This window comes from Aulostomus chinensis, chromosome 19 (genome assembly GCF_037954235.1).
Source record: "Aulostomus chinensis isolate RoL2024-O1b breed Wild chromosome 19, RoL_Achi_v1.0, whole genome shotgun sequence".
Taxonomy (NCBI): domain Eukaryota; kingdom Metazoa; phylum Chordata; class Actinopteri; order Syngnathiformes; family Aulostomidae; genus Aulostomus; species Aulostomus chinensis.
Genome location: NC_141338.1, coordinates 6,622,925 through 6,641,881, shown reverse-complemented (window position 1 = coordinate 6,641,881; position 18,957 = coordinate 6,622,925). Strand labels below are relative to the sequence as shown.

The window sequence follows — 18,957 nt, the reverse complement described above, 5'->3', positions numbered from 1 at the left end:
ACAGCCTTACTTGTAAAAGCCTTCAGTGCAGGACAGGCAATGCCTGGGGTTATCTGTTGGAAGCAGACAAAAAACTCAGCTCTCCTACAGGAACTACTACCAGAAAGAAAAACCTGGCAACACACTGAAAGGAGAGCTTGGCCTGCTGTAGGTAGGGGTCATTTTTTTGGGAAAAAGCTACAGTGCCATGACTTACACAAGACACAGTGCTTGCAGCCCTCCTCACAGGCCATGCAGTATTCGTAATCCGGATCCGCCACCTCCCCTGAGAGAGTGTGACGAAAGATGCACGGACGAAAAGAAATCAGAGGACGAGGGTTAGAGATAAAGCAAGAAGAATCAATGCTCTTCAAGGGCTTTCTTGATGCTGGGCCCCTACCTTCACCACACTCCTGCTTCACACACACTCCATCAGAGATGTAGTAGGAGGAGTTACACTTCAGGCAGCGGCTAGAGCTTGTGCACAGTCTGCAATGATCCGAGCACGGCTCACAGCTCTGCTCCTTGGTGTGGTAGAAGGCCTCAGGACAGGCGTCCAGACACTGATCTTCATACAAGTATCGCTCCATTCCAAACTTATCTGGAGGAGAAGCAGTGTGTTGTGGTTTGAAGAGGTGTGAACCACAGAGGAAGACAGACTCAGGTTTGTCTCATTTTCATCTCATTTTCTCTTTCAGTGAGTGAGGAAGACCAAGAGTTTATGATTTCATCCAGAAAAATGTTTGGCTCAAGGACGTTTCGTCAAATTATATGAAACATTTGTTTTTGTTCATGTTTTTGTATCATCCAGCTCTTACGTACACACACTCACAAACACAGCGCACTTATTGTGGTCCATCCTCACCTGTGTCACAGCTGGTACAGTTGGCAGGTCCAGAAGTGACACATGTGGCGCAGGTGTGGTCACACAGGTGACATCGGCCCCCTGATTGGAACTTACCCCTGGAACACTCGGCCAGGCAGCGGCCCTGATCCAGAACCCTGCAGCCCAAAAACAAAAATTTTGCTAACAGCACAAAATCAACACATATGTCTATGCAGCATGAAATATATGTCAGAACTATGTCAGTAAACTGAGTTTGTTGACCCAGAGGGAAGAGAAAGATGGTTTATTAAAAGTAAATAAATCAAGACAAGAAATTAAATATGGTCAGTTCTTTATTTTTTCACAGGAAATGATCAAGCATCTTGACTGTATCAACATCTTAATGAAATATTAATAAGCGTCATTGTACATCATGGTGGCACACCGTTTCTTACTCAGAGAAACAGCATGATGGATTCATTTCCCCTCTGACCCTGAATCTAAAAAGCAAAATCCAACTCACCGTGAAGAAACACAGCTGATGCAGTCTTCATGTTGCGGGCCTGTGCACTTCAGACACATTGCATCACACGCGTGGCACTTCCCATTACCGTCCTGGTACTCTCCTGATAGACACACAGCAAAAGAACCGCACTGACTCAGAAATAAATAACCATGCACCAATGGAAGGACTTTTTACAAATAAACACGGCTGACTTGAGGTTAACTCTCATAACTGAAAAGGAAGCGTGATAATCATACATACTATCAAATTGCAAATATATTCATATACAACCATAGAATGTCCATAAAACGCTCTTGTATTCTCATTTCAAAAATATATGGACTAGTTTAAAAAGCTGGAGGAGCTGAAATGTGTCAAGACTGCTTATCTAGGAGAAGTGAGCCGTATATATATTTTTCAAGGAAGAAGATGGATGGCTGACCGTCTGCGCACACATTGTTAAGAACACACACTCCCTCCTGCAGGCTGTGACCAGTGGAGCAGCTGCTGCAGTTCCCCCGGCTCGGCCCCGCACAGGTGAGACAGCTGGCGTCACACCTGAAGAAGCGAGCACACATGTTCACACATACGGATGCCAACCAGATGTGGCAAATGGATGTGGGGGTACAGATAAAGACTGTGGTAAAAGCAGACATCAAGATTCAATGCATTTGAAATTAAAATATTTTAGTTAGTTCACGCAGGACACGAATGTCATAAATGATCAGCTGAGGGTTGTTTTAGGGTAGTGTGCTGCCTTGCTAATCCAGGGAGCATTATAATCTCTAACAGAGTCAAAGTAATCCAAAAATTCCAAAACTAGGATGCGTGTGCACCTCGGGGCAGGCATAAGGGGTACATCATAAAAAATCTGTGGTATCCCCTCAAATTCCTTCATGAAAAATAAATCAGAAAAAAATCCCCGTTCCTTCTCTTCCTCTGATGGGCTCTGACCCTGATCCCTCTCCCCCCACATGTACTAGCCAATCAGAGGCAGTGTTGGGTTGCAGGCAGGTCTTCTGGGGATGCAGACCCTGGAGGCCTATTTCCACCTGGGTCAGAAAAACAAGGCCTTTTAGCATCCAATATGTTGGCTTACTGACTGAAATATGGAAAAATGGTTGCAGCAACCTCACCCCAACACCCACGGGAGCAGCAGACTAACGCAGTGCACCAGCTGACATCCCGACTGCTTCCAGTACTGTGTCTGACAGAGCTAACATCTATGTTGCCTCCGTTGATGGAGGAAAAGAAGGTACACATCAGGGAGCTCAATGTATATGGCTGTAGAAGTCTGGGAGACCCTGTTATATAATATACGATTAAAAAAATGTAACCAAAAATGATACATAAACTTCACTCAAATCAGTTTTGAATGTCAGGATAGAGAGCTTGAAATATTCTGACTAACACGAAAGCACACTTCAGGTCTAATGAAGCCTTAAACTAGGGGGGTTTAGATGAAGAGTGCCAAGGATAGTCTTTTATTTTGTATTGTTTAATTTGAGGAAATGTTTCTTGATGTTGGGAAGGCTAAAATTCAAAGTAACAAGCCTGGTTTGATCATTTAACAAGTAGAAAGAACAGATATTTCTGTTGAAATGAAGGGAGTAAAAGTTGTCAGCAAGATAAATACTCTTTGTACACCTCAGACCATAACACTAAAAAAAAAAAAAAACACACAACTTTTAAAAGACTTTAAAACCAGCCTTTTAAACTTGTGTGGTCTGACATTTTGGCCCTGCAAATCATGTTGGATGGTGGGCTTCCAGATTTCAGACTCCACAAATATGATACACATGCACATGCACACACACACACACACACTGGAGCCAACCACCAGAACACGGCCTGCCATCAGCAGATAAACAAGCCACCCACACCTGAACACACACCAGTGAGCTCACCTCCTACATATCCTTTGCCCATCAGCTATCTCCGGGTTTGGCTCTGAGGCGTAGAAGCCGGCACTGCAGGAGGGCACACACCTCCACTCCTCCGTCAAGTAGCCTTCTGCACAGTGTTTGCATGCTTCAACACCTGCACCTGATGCCGCATGAGGAGGACAATAACATGTTGGACACACAGAATGGAGTTTTAATGGCTTACTTTATTACCACAGACTGTGACCCTTGACCTCTGCTCTCACCTGCACAAGTAGCACAGGCCTTGTGACAAGGTTTGCACGGGCCTTCCTGCATGTCATGGTAGAATCCTGGTGGACAGTTCCTCTGGCACCGATTCCCCTGCAGACTGGAGAGGGTGGAGAGAGCATGTGGCACTGTGACACATGAAGCCAATCATGTGACACCATAACGATGACTCATCGCCATCGGACTGCAGGCCCAGTTTTTCCAGCCCACAGCCACCAGCACCAGCACCAGGGAAACTGAGCCAGTAAAGACTGTATTCATGAAACTCAACAATATTGTGAATTTGTTAGAGATGATTTTGCAAATGGAACTAGAGATACATATTTAGCTGTGAGTGGAAGATAACAGAAGGATACAGCGCTAAAAATACTCTTTCACTAATTGTTAGGATGCTACAGAGGGTGTGTGCACAGGGAGTATCTGTAATCTCAGCGGCTGGAGGAGAAGAAGCAGTGTTTCCCGAGCAGTTAATTCAAGCCTCATCAGAGAATTTGATTCACCTCGTGTCTGGTTTGCATTCTGTGCAGATGCTGTAGGAGGTGCACCTCAAGCAGTTTTCGCTGCACTTTCTGCACATATTAGCATCTATGGGGAAATAAAACAATAGACAGTGAATACACATCAGAGTGTATTAATCAGTCTTACTCTCACACCCCTCAACTGCAGTTACGAAAACTGGCTATTCATTAGTAGGCTCCTATGCAGCTCTGTTCAAACTATTCTGCAAATCATGGATTCTTTAATCTTAAATTAAACTATTAAATGGGAAATTTGGCAAAACCCTCTCATTTTTCTTTTTGTAGCGTTGTTCTTTTGTTCGTCATCAGGACTGATGGAAGACTTTGAATAGATTTGGTGGTAACAATGAAAGGAAAAAAGGACCTGAAGACTGTTCTTGGCCACTATATATAGCTATTGGCAATATTCTTCTGGGAAATTTTGAACAAATTCTTCTAGCCCATGTGAAATGGGTGAAAATTTCAACTGGAACTGTAATCCGAAGACAGATTTTTTTTTTTATTTAAATAATGGTTGATACCTGAGAAAATTGGATCCAGAACATCTCGTTTTGGTCGTTGGGAAGAAAATTCACATATTTTGTGATTGTGATTTTGTTGTATTCTGTGTCCTTGTTTCCTCCTTGGCAGTTATATGTGCTCTCTCAATACTTTAGTTATTAATAAATTCATAGAGACAAGGCCAAGGCCAGATATCCAACCGTAGTCCAGGTAGTAGTTATCCCCACAGAAAGCTGTGCAGGTATTGGTCCCCTCAGTCAGGTGATGACCAGGCTGACAGGATGTGCATTGGTCACTGCGACTCCCAGTGCAGCTCTCACAGGAGGAGTAGCACCTCTTACAACGCCGGCGGTCGCCCCAGAATCCCCTGGGACACTCGGATACACACATCCTATTGGACACGGACCAAAGCACATAGAGGACAAGAAGTGCAACTCTTAAGTGAAAGGAAGTGAGGAGAATGAATTCTCACAGTTTTTACAGGGTGGATTTGCAAAAATGTAGACTAAATTACAGCTGATTATTTTCAATGCAGTATGAGCTCTGCGGGAACATGCATGCTGCACTCTAGATGTGAAATCAAACTAACCTTGTATTGTTCTTGAACTTGAGGAAGAAATGTGAGCATGTGACACACTGCTTGGGGCTGGGCCCCTCACAACCATCGTCACTGCATTCTGGGTCGCAGGGTCCTTGGAAGGGCAAATATTCGCAAAGTAACTGCACCATCGTGTCAGCAAGAGTTATTGCTGATCTACTCCGTATTTACATAAACACAACAGACACTGTAAATGTGTGTTGTTGTGCATTTAGCTGCTTTCTGAGAGGTCTGAGCTGGAACAAAGGGCAGCTTATACCAGCATGATGCCACGGACGTGACTCACCACTGTACTCTTCCGTGAAGTCACCATCCATCGGCATCTCAGCTGATCGGGCTCGCTCTCGATGCTTAGGGTACGGCTGCTCTGCGGTGCCATAAATCACCAGAGACCACTCCTTTAGCATCCCTGTGAACCCACAGCGACAGAGAGCAGGATAAGAGCTTGTCCCTGGAGACTGGCACTGTTCAATCTTGATACAGAGATGTTAAAAAGAGAAAGTGCGGACCTAGTTCAGCGTTTTCTTTCTTTTGAGAGGGAGTATCCAGGATTTTCAAGGTCCATTCCCCTGCTGCCTGCTCCCCCCAGCTGTGAGTTGTCATGAATTCCCAGTCATGAAATCCCTCAGTGGAGTTGTCTAGAGGTCTAAACAAAATCACATTTTCACCACTCATATATATCTTCTACACCAATTACTGCACAGTCCTTCCAGAAAAATGCGGACTTTTTTGTGTGCTTGATTGATTATGTGGCAAGTTTTCTTAAAAAATGCGATGGAATACGTGGGATATTTATGCAATTTTATGTGATGAAATTGCGAGAATTTGCAAAAAACTGCGTTTTGATAAGTAAGAAAAAAAAAGGGATCCCCCCCTACCACCTTAATGTTAAGAGTCATTTCTAATGCCCTCCTATGATAGGCAAACGTACTGCATCTGTGTGCCGGGAATGATTAAGTTCTCATCTTGTTTTATTTCAAACCTCAATAAACACATGGCTCAAACTTTTAAAACCTTGATGAGTCAAACAAGTTCCAAGCATATTTATGTTGGCAAATGAGACTAATTTGCAGACTTCATCATGTCTTCTTCGTGGTGTTTGCAGCTTTGACATCACTTCACAATGTTCCTAAGGCAACAGGAGGAAAATGGCTTCTCTTGTGTGAGGTAAATGCAGCATTTTCCAAATTTCTGTGAAGATATGTGTGACTTTTTACAACAAAAATGCAGGGATTATGAAATCATGCAAGCCCTGCATATTTCGTGCATTTTGCGTGGAAATCGGCAAATTATACAGCAAAAATGTGGCGTCCCTGAAAAAAACGTGGCCCCCACATAAATGTGTGGACTTTGGCTGGTTACATGGTGAATTATGTGATCACATAATCGCGTTTTTTTCTGGAGGGGGGGACAACTACACTCCTACTGCTGTTTTCTCTCCTGCAGTACCACTTGATAACTTCAGAATGTAGAAAGAGTCACACATGTATATTTAGCTTGAAGCTAATGGTGATGGACAGCTAACTGGACAGCTAACAACAACGCCAAAAAATTGCCCAAAACCTCTAAGGACATTATCCAGCATAGAACATTACAACATTATCAAGCCTTATGCTCATTAAACCACGAACATGTTGAAAATAAATGTTTTGGGTGAAGTATCGCTTTAACACAACAAACCACAGAACCAAAATAATAAAATAATGAACAAAATAATAAAATCACAGACACAAAAACACTGTGGGGAACTACAGCATCTACTGTTAATTATCCTTGCCAAGGAAGTAATACTTTTGGTGCCATTTGTTTGTCAGCAGGATAACACAAGAACTCTGATGCCAAATTTCACCAAATATAGTGGAGAAGTATAGATGGATCCCTGAATTTTGGAGTGGATCTGTTTAACATAATGACAAAAACTATTTATTTATTTATTTTTTTTAATCTGGGACTGTCTGAGGTCACCTTGGCGGAGTTATGTGTGCTCCAAGATGTCTAGAGCAGTTTAACACCCTGTGTTTGTGATGTTACCTGCTGTAGCCTCTGAAAATTCATATCAATAATTCTTGTATTTGCCCCATGATTTGGATCTGTCCCCAAATTTAATGCATCCTTGGCTCAAGCTCCGATTCTCCACCAACTTTCACAAAAATTGGCTTTGTGATTTTTTTTTTGTGTGCGTAATTATACTGAAAGAAGGACAAACTACGTCAAAAACATAACCTCCACAGTCAAGGTAAACTCAGGTTTTTCATGGCTATACTGCCCCGACAAATAATTGGCTAAAGTTCGGAGAAGTGGTGGTTTCTGGCAAATGGTGGATGGTGTCGTGCTTTAGTTTTAAGCGCAACTTATTCACCTGCTGAGTCATTGTCACTGGTTTTGGGACTGGCAAACATCAACATCTGTGGCTGATTCTGCCTCAGTGTTTTCAACAATCAAGTGTTCCACATTGATGTCACATGCACACCGAGACAAGCATCCCGTTGTTCTTTGTTCATTGTGTGTTAGTGCGACTGTGCTAATGCATGCAGCTGCATGATTCCCTGTGAGCAATTAGAATAGTGGAAAATCTGTCACATACACTGACTTTCCAGCTTGGCATGTATGAACGTATATTAATATTCAAGATCTCATAAACACAACCTTTAACTGAGTATTCGCTTGTGTTTTTGGCATTGCTGAGTTTGCTCAACGTAAGACACCACATATGGAAAGAAATCAATTTTCTAGGAAACTTGCCAAGAAACCAAATCCCTTGAAACACCATATGAGCACAACTGATTTTGCAGTTGTGTTTGCCAAAAACCACCTTTTTATCCCCAAATTTAGCAACCTAGGGTTTTGTGTTGTGTTTTAAACAAAAAGGATGCACATATATTACTGCAAATGATGTTGTCGGTGAGTGGTCCTAGATACCTGTTAGCTAGAAGCTGTGACACAGTGCCTGAAGGGGAGGCGAGGGTGATCGAAAGGTCGCCGCGACGACTGCAAATGATGGTGACACGGACAATGACATGCTCCACATAAACAACGTGCTGCGAGGCCTTGTTAGAGCAGCCTGTAGTCTGATAGGTGGATGTCAGCGCAGTGCCGGGATGAATTGTTCTGTCATGAGAGAAGAAAAGAATAAAGCGACACGGTGAGTGGCAGAGATGAAAGGAGAGTCAGAAAACAGAAAGAGCGAGTTACAAGGGAAGGAGAAGTAAATGAAATTGGCGCCCATTAAAGTGTGTGAGAGAAATCCATGTGAGAGCTGAGACAGAAACAGATCAAGTGTATTAAAGGAATCAAGGGAAGCCCTGAATCAAAGCGGAGATCTCTTGCAACGCCATTGATGTGATACCTGCTCCGTTGAATGGGAGCCTCCTCCACACACACATGCTGTGAGGGAACTTGTTTCCAGAGCTCTGCCTGCTTCACCATGCTCTCAGCATCCAGCAGGCCGAAACCATACAGGTGGCTTACTGAAAGACACCCCACCCATCAGCAAGCAGGCATGCACAAATACCACATTAGCTGGGGGATAAAAGAGGATTTATAATAAGTTCACATACTCCTGGGACTTTGTAGGCGTTTATCACTGTTCTGCTCGCAGTATCTCATTAGTTTGTATGCTCACTGTGTTTTAGTTTCCCTAAAAAGAGCTGCAAGCACATTTATGCTTATCAGCCAAAGTCATCTCAGTTCATATTCTCTGAGAGGATTGCATTTGAAATACATAAATAATTGTTCATTTTCTCCTAAGTGCTGGCAAATACTTGAAAGTAAAACTGTACCGATTCAGATATTAAGCAGAGATTTAATGGGGCATAAGTTATGTAAGCTATAAATAATTGGGATGCAGCAATCTGATAGTGTCAGTGCTGGAAGTGGGCCGGTACTAACAAGTACTGCGCTTTTATGTGTTTTCTTTGGCGCCCACCTGATTTTTCTCGCATACTAGCACTTCTCAAAAGCTGCCAATACTATTTAAACTGCATTACCCCGGGGCACCAATCTAGAGAAGTGTAACGCAAGGTATTGTGGGACTTAGGGCACTCCAAATTGGGTCATCTATCTTTACTAGTGATACTATTAACGTCAAAGTTGGCTTAAGGGATTTAAAGCTATAGCGCAGCAGCTCTGTCTCCCTCTACTGGTAGTGACAGTTGTTATAATCAACTGATGGCACGTGCTGATGTCATAGGCTCAGCCGTAGCCTACACTGTTGTTGCAGCTGTGAAGTGGTGGATAGCTTTGAGCGTCACACAACTACAATCAGAATCCATTTGGTCTAATAAAACAAAGTTATAAAGTATGATTAAATTATTCATCCATATTAATGTTAGCAGAGGATTAACTGGAAGTAGCCGTCTAAGTCGGAGTAAGTCTCTGCTGCATCCTCCGTGGTGTGGAGGGAAATGCAAAGAGATTTACCTGGTGGCGGTGATACTAATTAAGGGGTGTGTGAACTCTGAATACAAGGGATGTTTATTCATATGTAACATTACAACACATTAGCAATAGTAGAAACGCTTTAAAATCACAACATCTACTAGTGATGGAACCAACTAATTACAACAACTGTGTGTTGAAGCATTGATAGGAACAGAAGCAATCGACTGTCAGCAACTGACACTGGACTGTTTCATGATAAACACAGTAGCCAAAGTAGATGACTGTTGGTCTGGTTTGGTGTGACAACAGGATACCTTGATATCCAGCTCCGTTCACCAGCCAGTCAGAGGCCGTGAGATGATGAGCTTTTGATGTTCGGACAATAATGTGCTGCACATCCCTCCAGGTTAGCAGGGAGCTGAGGAAAGGTCAAGCAGAGAAATCATCAAACTCACATCACCTTATCTTACCTGGCGTGGTTTAAATGTGATGGAGATGAGTGTACTTGGCTTCCAAAGCTAGAGCGATGACGCCTGCAGCCATGGAGGTGGAGACGGAGGGTCCTGATGGAGCCCGGCCACAGCTCTGCTGAGGACCCAACGTGACCTGTCAAAATAGAATATCTTTCCAACTTTTAACATTTTGCTGTGTCACAGTTTTACTTTTGTATGAGTAAGTAAGGACACAGTGGGTTCTTTGCATATTGTTGATTGTGACATCAGAAAATGGAAAATCCCCTGAGTGAGATCACCAGAAGAGTTTCCCCAACACTGTTTATCCATGACCTCAGCAGGAAGTGACAGAAGCATTTGTTATCCATCTGAGCAAATAAAAGCAGGTAATTATGTCTCTTAATATAAGTTATTTATACAATTAACTTAAAGAATCTCAAAGTGGCTTAAAGTGATCCTTTAAAAAAAACTAAAGGCATCCAAAGTATGCATCAACCAAAAAAATGTAAACTTCCTAAAAACTTCAAAATATGAAATCATTCATCACCGATCGTCATCAATCACCAATGAAATCATGTATAATTAATCAAATCATTTGAAACATCATACCAATATCCCAATATTTTATATTAATATTAAAATCTACACAATCAGCTCATCTGACATGACTTTTACTTCTTCCTCAGTGAATTGAAAATGTTTTTGTTCTCCCAAGAAAAAAATGTTCAGGAGTGTATGTCTGGGGTGATTTTGCTTGATTGACAGGTGTCTCCAGCTATCACACTCAAACGCGGCTGTTTGCCTGCAACACTATCCTCCCACTCCCCCACCCCGAGCCCCCGACTCATTTACCAAATGTGTTCCAGCTTTCAGCAGCTGGTGTGATAGTGGCACTTCTTGACTTCTAAAACATCCCTGAAAGGCCAATCGATACCATAAAACCGTGTTTAAATGAACCTCGTATGTATATAGTTTAAGTCATTTAAGCTTCACAGGGACAAACCTTAACGATCTCTGTTAAACTCTGCTTGAAGATCAGATGTATGTCAGGTATTTTGGGACGGATGGAGCGAACCCCATCATCGCGTCGACATATTTTTGTGTTCAACGTTACAGGTGTTCCATCCATATTTAAATATATGAAAGACACAAAATAATATATTCATAAGTCATAAATAAAATTAGGAATGTCCTTGAAAGACAGATCTTTTTTAAAAAAACTAAATATTTATCATTTTTAGCATATTACGGGAAACATTCTTTGTGCAAGTTTAATTATGTACTTGTCTTTATTTTACTATCAGATCTTTGCATGTCACACACCTTCTTATTTCCTTGGGCAACTTTTGGATCACATCTGCACATATACTGAATTTTACTTCTTATGTTTCTACTGACCATGTCCTCCGTCTCTGTAGCAACGTAGGCCGTCGCCAGCGTAGATGAACATCTCTCCAGGTAATCTGGCGGGTGTCCGTGCCGAGTGCTGCTGCTGATAGAGATGGTGTAGATACTGTTGCTGTAGCCGTCACAGGAGCAGTGGTCACCACTTTGACCACCGCTTCCTGTTGCCCAGACAAAGACAGAACCCCTTCCATGCCTCCCCTGGGATTAATTGAAGACAGAGGTTGTTAATTTTCTAATAATGAGTAGAAGAAGTGAAGTGAAGTAAAGTGAATACACAAACGCAGGTGCGACATGCTTTTTCTTTCAGATTCTCACTGTTTGAATGCCATTCTGTAAAGCTAAGCGAGTCAGAGGCCCTGGTCCCTCCAAAGTGGCCCCATCATCTTCCGGGCCCCAGCTAGCTAAGAAAATATCAACATATTGTGGTCTGAAGCTCAGAGACTGGGCCTCCACGATGTCTGTCACGTCTCCAACCAGCATACGGACACCTGCAGGTTGCAATGATAATGTTGGAATCCATTATGTGGAAAAACTCTGACCTCCAGAAGTCCTTCGGCATGCTAGTTTCATGGACTCACCGCCGATCCGTGCGTGGAAAGAGACTCCAAGCGTGCACTGAGAGTTATTTGCAGCAGCAGCAACCAGCCCTGCACATCGAGTCCCATGGCTTCAGAGAAAAGGAGGAGAACATCAGAACATGAGGTTAGATGCATATTGCATGAGGAGAAGACAGGCTATTTCCGTTACATCAAACCAGTGAGAAGACAGAATTCAAACTGAGGAATTTACATATCCATATATGCATGTAATTACTGAAAAATGGGAAGGAAAAGTGTGCATTAATTAAAGTTAGAAGCATATCGAGGAAAAGGAAACTGCAAAACAGGCATAAAGAAAAATCCCAAGTTCTCACTAGTTGGCAGCATTGTTGTAATTATTGGGAGGAGGTTTTTCGTCTTGTCGGTCCACATCATAGCTGGCGAGAGGATCCTGAATCAGATGGATAGTAAGTAGCAACGCATAACAAGATGCCAGCAGCTATCTGTCTCTGTTTCATCAGACAAATCACAAAGAGTATTATTCACCATTCCACTCAATAGTTAAGTGGATCAGACGTTTAATGTCCAATCCAATACTCCTTTCCAAACCTTTGGCCCAAAAGCTCAGCCTGCAATATCTGTCTCAGCTATGTGCTCTTACTCTAAGAGCTCTGCCAAATTGCTTATGATTAATGTCCCCTTAGCGAGGAGAGCATTCCATCCCGGGGCACTTACATAATTTGACTTCAAATCCGGATGCTCTCCGTCAATGCCATCATTTAGGACAGACACCACCACACCCTTCCCAGTATACCCTCTCCTCCAGGCCCCTGCAATGTTCATGTGAGACTGGCAGCCTTTGGACTCATCACTGCAGAACTGTGGAGCAAACAGTGGGACATCCAATTCAGCCCTTAGGAGTAAAAAATAAATCAGGGGCCTATTTTAGGCTCCGTCTGTCCGGGTTTATGTGTTTCAGACTTGAAAACAAATTGAACTCACAATGTACCACAGGCTGTTCCATGCAGGGTCATTGAAGTGCAGAGTGTGGTTAGACTGAAGATGGGTAGTGGGAGTGTGTGTGGCCCTGGTGTCAGCAGAACTGGCTCTGGGGGTCCTCTTTACTCTTTTCAGTACCACCTGCTGTTGGAGCCATTCCACCTTAAAACAGGAACACAACTTCAAAATTATAATACCTCTATTTTTTGGGTCCAAAATTAGAGGCAACTTTCAATTTAAGAACAGCAGTTGTCCAAGACAAAATAATGACATAAATCAGAAATGAAAATTGAAATATCTCAGCCGACCACATAAATGCCTGGAATTTTGGTGGAATGACTTCTACCCCGTCTGGTGGAAACAACGTCAATAAATTGAACGATTTGGTTTTGGAAAATGTCAAACATACAGGAACAATAAATCAAAATCACCTTTCCAAGTGCCATCTGTATTGTTGCAAATAAAAATAAATGTGCAAATGATTCAGAAGTAATTTAGAAGACAACTAACTGAGCTGACATTAGCTGATATCTTAGCTGAATGTGATCAAGTCAAGTTATCTGTCTGTGGGTTTGTGGCCCTCTTAGCATGCTCACCGTATATTTTAGCTTTGTTTTAATCCTTAATTCAGATGGATGCAGGCAGACTTTAGGAAACTTGGAGACATTTTGGTGTATGACTGCAGGATGGTACAATTGGGTGAAGCCCTCAAAAAATACTGACGTCGGTGGACAGCACTGCCATCCAAAGTTAATTTCAGCATTTTTTTTCCCAAGAGGCAGCACTTCGCCACACTCATCACAGCTGTGCTTGATCAGTAAGGTCAGTAGGAACAAAACGGCTTCTGCCTTCTCAACGTTTGCAGGTGAAGTGTGTATTCCTCAATTATTGATTTTTCGGTGCATTCATTTGCAGTTAGAGGTGTAGAAATGTCACATTTCTAAGATGCATCATGACACACTTAAAGAAGATTATGAATAAGTTCAATAATTTCAAATATCGATTTTTCTAAATATTAGTCAACTGTTTATGTTGACAACAAAGGCAGGAGTCAAGTTTGAGGGCAGCTGAAGCCCTCGGATAGTCAGAGTTATATTGCAGTTCATCTCTTACAATGGCAGCGGTTTCAAGAGCTTTTTGATTTGATGCTTAAATTATTAGAATGTGAGGTACATTATCAACTTCCTGTGCCGTAAATATTAACGGAGCAGAGATCAGCTGACCAACACACACTGGACTCCGGGGCTGCAGAATCAGCATGTGTGGATCCCCATGGGCAGCAACTGCAGCCTCCATAAATCACCAAGGAGGGGTGCATGGTCTCGTCTTTGAACACAGCCAAATGGCTGCTGTGTTGGGTGTTTTCCCAGCTAACTGAACAGGAGACGGTCTCTCTCCAACCAGAGGACTGAATCCTCCATCCTGACAGACAGAGACGAGTTCGTCAGACCTGAGGTGGATCTGTTTGATGCATGCAGAAATTCGTGACGCATGGTCTTTGGTCTATTCAGAGTGAGAGGGACAATCCTCCAGTGGGAACGGATGCATTCATGACCATGGTTCAGGATGTTCCCGTACGCCTTTCCATTTACCCTGCTGACCCCTCAGTTCTCAGACTGAGCTTTGTCAGCGATTTTAATAACCCTGGAGCAGCTGCTGCCAGGCTGCCTCCGGGAACATCCAGGGCACGGGGATGCTCTTAAAACTACACGTTTAGTGTTGGAGTGTATGAAGAGAGAGGAAGAATATGTATGTGTGAGAGTGTACATATGTGAGTGTGTGTGTTTGTGTGTGTGTGTGTGTGTGTAGGCGGGGGTGGTACAGGAACATACGTGTGTGCTCATTTGTTTGCATCTGGAGGTAGGCAGGGGATATGCAGCTGATTAATAATCCAGTACAACCTTCCAGCTCTCCTCGGATCCTGTTACTATACCTCAGTCTCCTTGGAGATGCCAACAGTCACCTCATTGTTGGGGCTTGTGGAGCTCCTCGCCGTCTCACGGTGGCTGAAATGGTAATAATTCTTCAGGTCTCCAATCTGGCAAAACGGACACAGAATCAGTTAAACTCATTTGTGGTAAAGTGAAGGTTTGCTGCTTGTGCTGCTTTGTCTCTGCACTAATGAGTTGTTAAATTATGGAACTGCTGTTGGTATCCTTCATTAAGACGGTTACCGGACACCTGTGATAGTTTTTCAGGCAACCTGAGCCACGAGACTGCAACCACACTTCTGCCACAGGTGTGTTATGACGTCAGCAGATTTTTATAAAGAGAAACTCCGGATAATTTCATCAAGGTCAATAAAAAGTGTCTGCAAAGGACAAAAATAAATAACAATCTTTAAATCAAATATTGACTTTGACTTCTTTACTTAAATGTAGTCATTTCACCTGCGGTGAAACATTCGGTGTGTTCAAGCGTGTTAAATTTACGGTATAACTCGCTCAGTTTTTATTTTGCCAGTTTTCCTCTCCCTGGATGAATTCCTGTTTTGATGTCTTTGTCAAAACCTACATTATGCAGCAACCAATTCTTTACAAACTTGATTAAAATACTATAAATGAAGTGAAGTACTGGGTTCTTCAAGGTTTATTATTTGAATAATTAATATTCTACGTTCAGGGTAATGAAATGGGTGCAAGAGGTGAGAGAACAGAATGTGATTTTTTTCACTGCTCCAGTGTCCTCACAGCGACAAACATCCCCTCCACTGATTTGTCACGGCTTTGAAAAGTTCACTAAGGTGACACGTACCTCAACAAGTATTTATCCACTGCTGTGGATTCCACACATTACATCTGTTTTTTACTGCTGCAGGTCTCTGTTTTTTTTTTTCCCTCCTCGTGCAGCAACGTTTATTCTACAAGTGGCTGTGGCCCCAGGTTAGGGCCCCAGCTCACTCACTGGTTTACTCACTACAATGTTGTGAACTCTTCAGTAGGATATTTAAAGTATAGCTTTTATGACACTGTGGATTTTTTCTGGCAATGGTCCTAGTTAAGATTATCTATATGATGTACATCTGCATTTTATCTACATTTTTATTTCTCGCTATTTTTCAAAGGAATATTGCTTTGTTCAACATAAGGTTTACTATGTTTCTCTTTAGTTCACCGTTACAGACTTTCACAACAGTTAATATCATGAATGAAAATACCTTGTCAAGGTTTTTTTTTGTTGTTGTTGTTTTTTTAATATCACACTTACCTGACCCATATTTGTGAATCCATATCGCTCTGCTATCCGGTTCACAGATTCTGTGGCTGTGTTTATTCTTACGGCCCAGTCGTTGGTGTAAGTCGTAGCATGGCAAAACTGGAAAAGCATTCCAATCCACAGCAAGAAAAACTGCAACATAACTGCTGAGGTGATGATAATTGCCTCCAGATCAAACTCGGGCGTTTCACACAATGTCCCTGTAAGTCGACGTCATCGTGGAAAGTCACAAATTGAAGTCCTCTAGTGTGCACACTGTGCCAGTCAACAGGTATCCTCAGACGTTTCTGCAGATGCGGAAGGATGCATGCCAGGTAGAACTAAAAGGACTTGACTGTCTTTCACAGGGACCGATATCAAATTACTGTTTCAATATGGGAGCCAGGTATCAGCTGAAGAGTGTCCTTCAGGAGGATCTGAGCTGTGGGCTGCGGCTAAAAATGCCTGTCAGGTGCAGGCTCTTCTTTACACTGCATTTTAATTAAATAGACAATCTCCTATTAGAGGGGGGGGGGGGGGGGGGCATTATTGCATCATATTTCAGACACAATGCATTTATGGTAACTTGTATGAATTAAAATAAATTTGTCAGCTGTTATCTATGTTGACCTCAATTGTGAAACAAAGATAAAGAGACAATAATAATAGGGTCTTCGCCTGAAGACCCTACATATATGTAACTGTTCTTAGTGTTGGGGGTAACCGTTACAAAAGGGACATGTTACAGTGACTTATTGCTTGTACAGTAACTGTGTCCAGTGATGTGTTGCCACCCGAAACGACCCCTTTTGTTATTCATTACGGCTTTAATTTATAACTTAATAACTAATTAACTTACACGGAAAAGCTCCGATCAGTGCGCTGCTTCCGGTCCGGTCAGGGGCTTCAACTTCCATCGACACTGCAGTCTTGGCACAACAAATTCATGATGATTTAGAAAATATTTTGCGAGTTTTAGCACACTACCGCTTCATCCACTGTTGATGACGCCATTATGTGTCACGTGACACTGTCGGCCAATCAGAGCTGTTTCAGGAAGCCAAAATAAAAGCAAAGAGTCCCGGGTAACGGAGTTTGGTTATTGACACCTTTTCGCGAGCAGAAATACTTTATTTATCCCTTAAATGTTACTGCAGCATACAAGTTTATATATACACAGGAAAAAGAGAGAAACACAAGAGTGAACATTTATGTATGTCTCTGAAGTTGTGCAATAGCCATGAAAGAATATTACACACTTTCCTTTAGTAGCCTTTGCATCCTTCTGCAGTTATTTTCCATAAATGTTGGTGGTGTATTTAGTATCTCATTACTCCACATTACGGTCAAAAGAAAGTCACCAGTAACATCTGATATAATACCTTTGGAAGTACAATGCTGTACACTGTTCTTGTCAGTTGAAGAGATGAAAGTAAAGCATGAGCTTTGTGTTCAGAGTTTTTGGTTCCACAGAAATAATACTTCAAATGTTGCTCCTCTTAATTCTTAGTTGATGTGTTCAGTGTGTTGATCTCTCAGGGCTACCAAACAAACAGCACAGTTAAATGATACTAAAGAGTCTTCAAGCTCTGGTTTGTGGGCGCTTGGTGGGGCGGCTGAATAAAAGTATATGGGGGTACAAAATATGTGCGCCATTACACTCCTAGTTATGCAACCCTGTAGTAAAATGATAAAATAGATGAATTTTTAATCTTGAATTTATTACAGCGTCAGGATGGCCTAATAAAAGATGCCTCATATTTTTTCAACTTTCTCTATCATGCAGATCAGATAAATTAATTTTAAAGGTTGTTTCAGTTGGTTCTTTGAAATATCTTGTGGTTAAAACTTTTTTGTACATGTTCTTTCCCAGAAACCTGCTTTTTCAACGTTCCGCTTTGAAGCCTTCCACTGCAAAACAACATGCTCTGCCCTTCATATGGGATGGCAGCAACACACACATACAGACATGAGTAATGAGCTCTAACTTTATGTGTATGTGTGTGTGTGTGTGTGTGTGAGAGAGAGAGAGAGAGAGAGAGAGAGAGAGAGAGAGAGAGAGAGAGAGAGAACAGAAACTGTATATAAAGCATATTTCCCAAAGAGTATCACATTTTTAAGAATTTAACATTCAAAAACTCAACTAATCTGCATTTTCATGACTTTGGGAGAGTGGTTTGATCAGATTTGATCGACAGTGGTCTGGCAGCTCAAGTAAACAACCCAGCCAACTGTCAGTTTCTTTTTTAATTGTGATTGGCGCTCTGAAGTGCCAGATGTCACCATTTTCCAATTCAACCCTGCATATATCTAACAAGTGGACCTGCATGCTGACAATTTGTTAAAAATGTTTTGGTAGTAACCTCTGCTTTTCATACCTTGAATGTCTATAAAACCTTCAGAAGGTTTTGGTACGTTTTAGGGCGGGGGACAGACCCCCCCCCCAAAAATCATGATACTCTACAAATCACCAAAAAATGGGTTGTGATACGATTTTACCATGAAATATTGTGATATGATATCAAACACATTCTGATGCTTTATATAATTTACAGAAAATTTCAAAGTCGAGCTGAAAATACAACATGCTGTGTACCTCTTGGGTAGTCAAAAACATGTACATCCCATTATATTGAGAATTCAAGGGGGGAATGGAGTCTGACCTGTTTTATTCTAAGTTCCCTTTTCAGTTTATCAGAACAAGATTTATCATGTTGTGTACACAAATATAATAGATATAGCTGCTGTAACATACATGGGCCAAATCACATGTGTAACGTAATATATTATCACGACTGGGGACTGGAATATCAACACAGTATTGTGAAAACAAATGTTATTGTTGTATTTCTTTTATTGCAGAACCCTAGTATGTATGTAGTTAGGTGACTGTAATCTTTGTTTT

At 42.0% G+C, this 18,957-nt stretch overlaps 1 protein-coding gene across 1 annotated transcript; it reads right to left on the bottom strand.

Moving 5' to 3' along the window:
* Positions 1–6: 6 nt before the first annotated feature.
* On the bottom strand, positions 7–17,216 carry LOC147243832 (proprotein convertase subtilisin/kexin type 5-like). Its single transcript, XM_086188237.1, has 26 exons — positions 16,912–17,216; positions 16,065–16,360; positions 14,791–14,895; positions 12,861–13,019; positions 12,594–12,737; positions 12,233–12,309; positions 11,898–11,986; positions 11,635–11,807; positions 11,311–11,517; positions 9,966–10,066; positions 9,775–9,878; positions 8,427–8,547; positions 8,000–8,188; positions 5,590–5,726; positions 5,367–5,489; positions 5,072–5,174; positions 4,683–4,873; positions 3,964–4,048; positions 3,460–3,563; positions 3,218–3,356; positions 1,753–1,868; positions 1,329–1,431; positions 845–981; positions 380–580; positions 197–265; positions 7–53 (listed from the first exon to the last, which is right to left on the bottom strand). Exons 2-26 carry the CDS (start codon positions 16,212–16,214, stop codon positions 7–9), a joined length of 3,174 nt encoding a protein of 1,057 aa, XP_086044363.1. The 5' UTR covers positions 16,215–16,360; positions 16,912–17,216.
* Between the last annotated feature and the right edge of the window lie 1,741 nt (positions 17,217–18,957).

Coding starts and splice junctions, on each gene's coding strand:
- LOC147243832 (XM_086188237.1), bottom strand. CDS start 16,214: ATGTTGCAGTTTTTCTTGCTGTGGATTGGAATGCTTTTCCAGTTTTGC. Junction 5,175..5,366: donor CTTCACGGAAGAGTACAGTG/GTGAGTCACGTC, acceptor TGCCCTTCCAAG/GACCCTGCGACCCAGAATGC. Junction 3,564..3,963: donor GAATGCAAACCAGACACGAG/GTGAATCAAATT, acceptor CACCCTCTCCAG/TCTGCAGGGGAATCGGTGCC.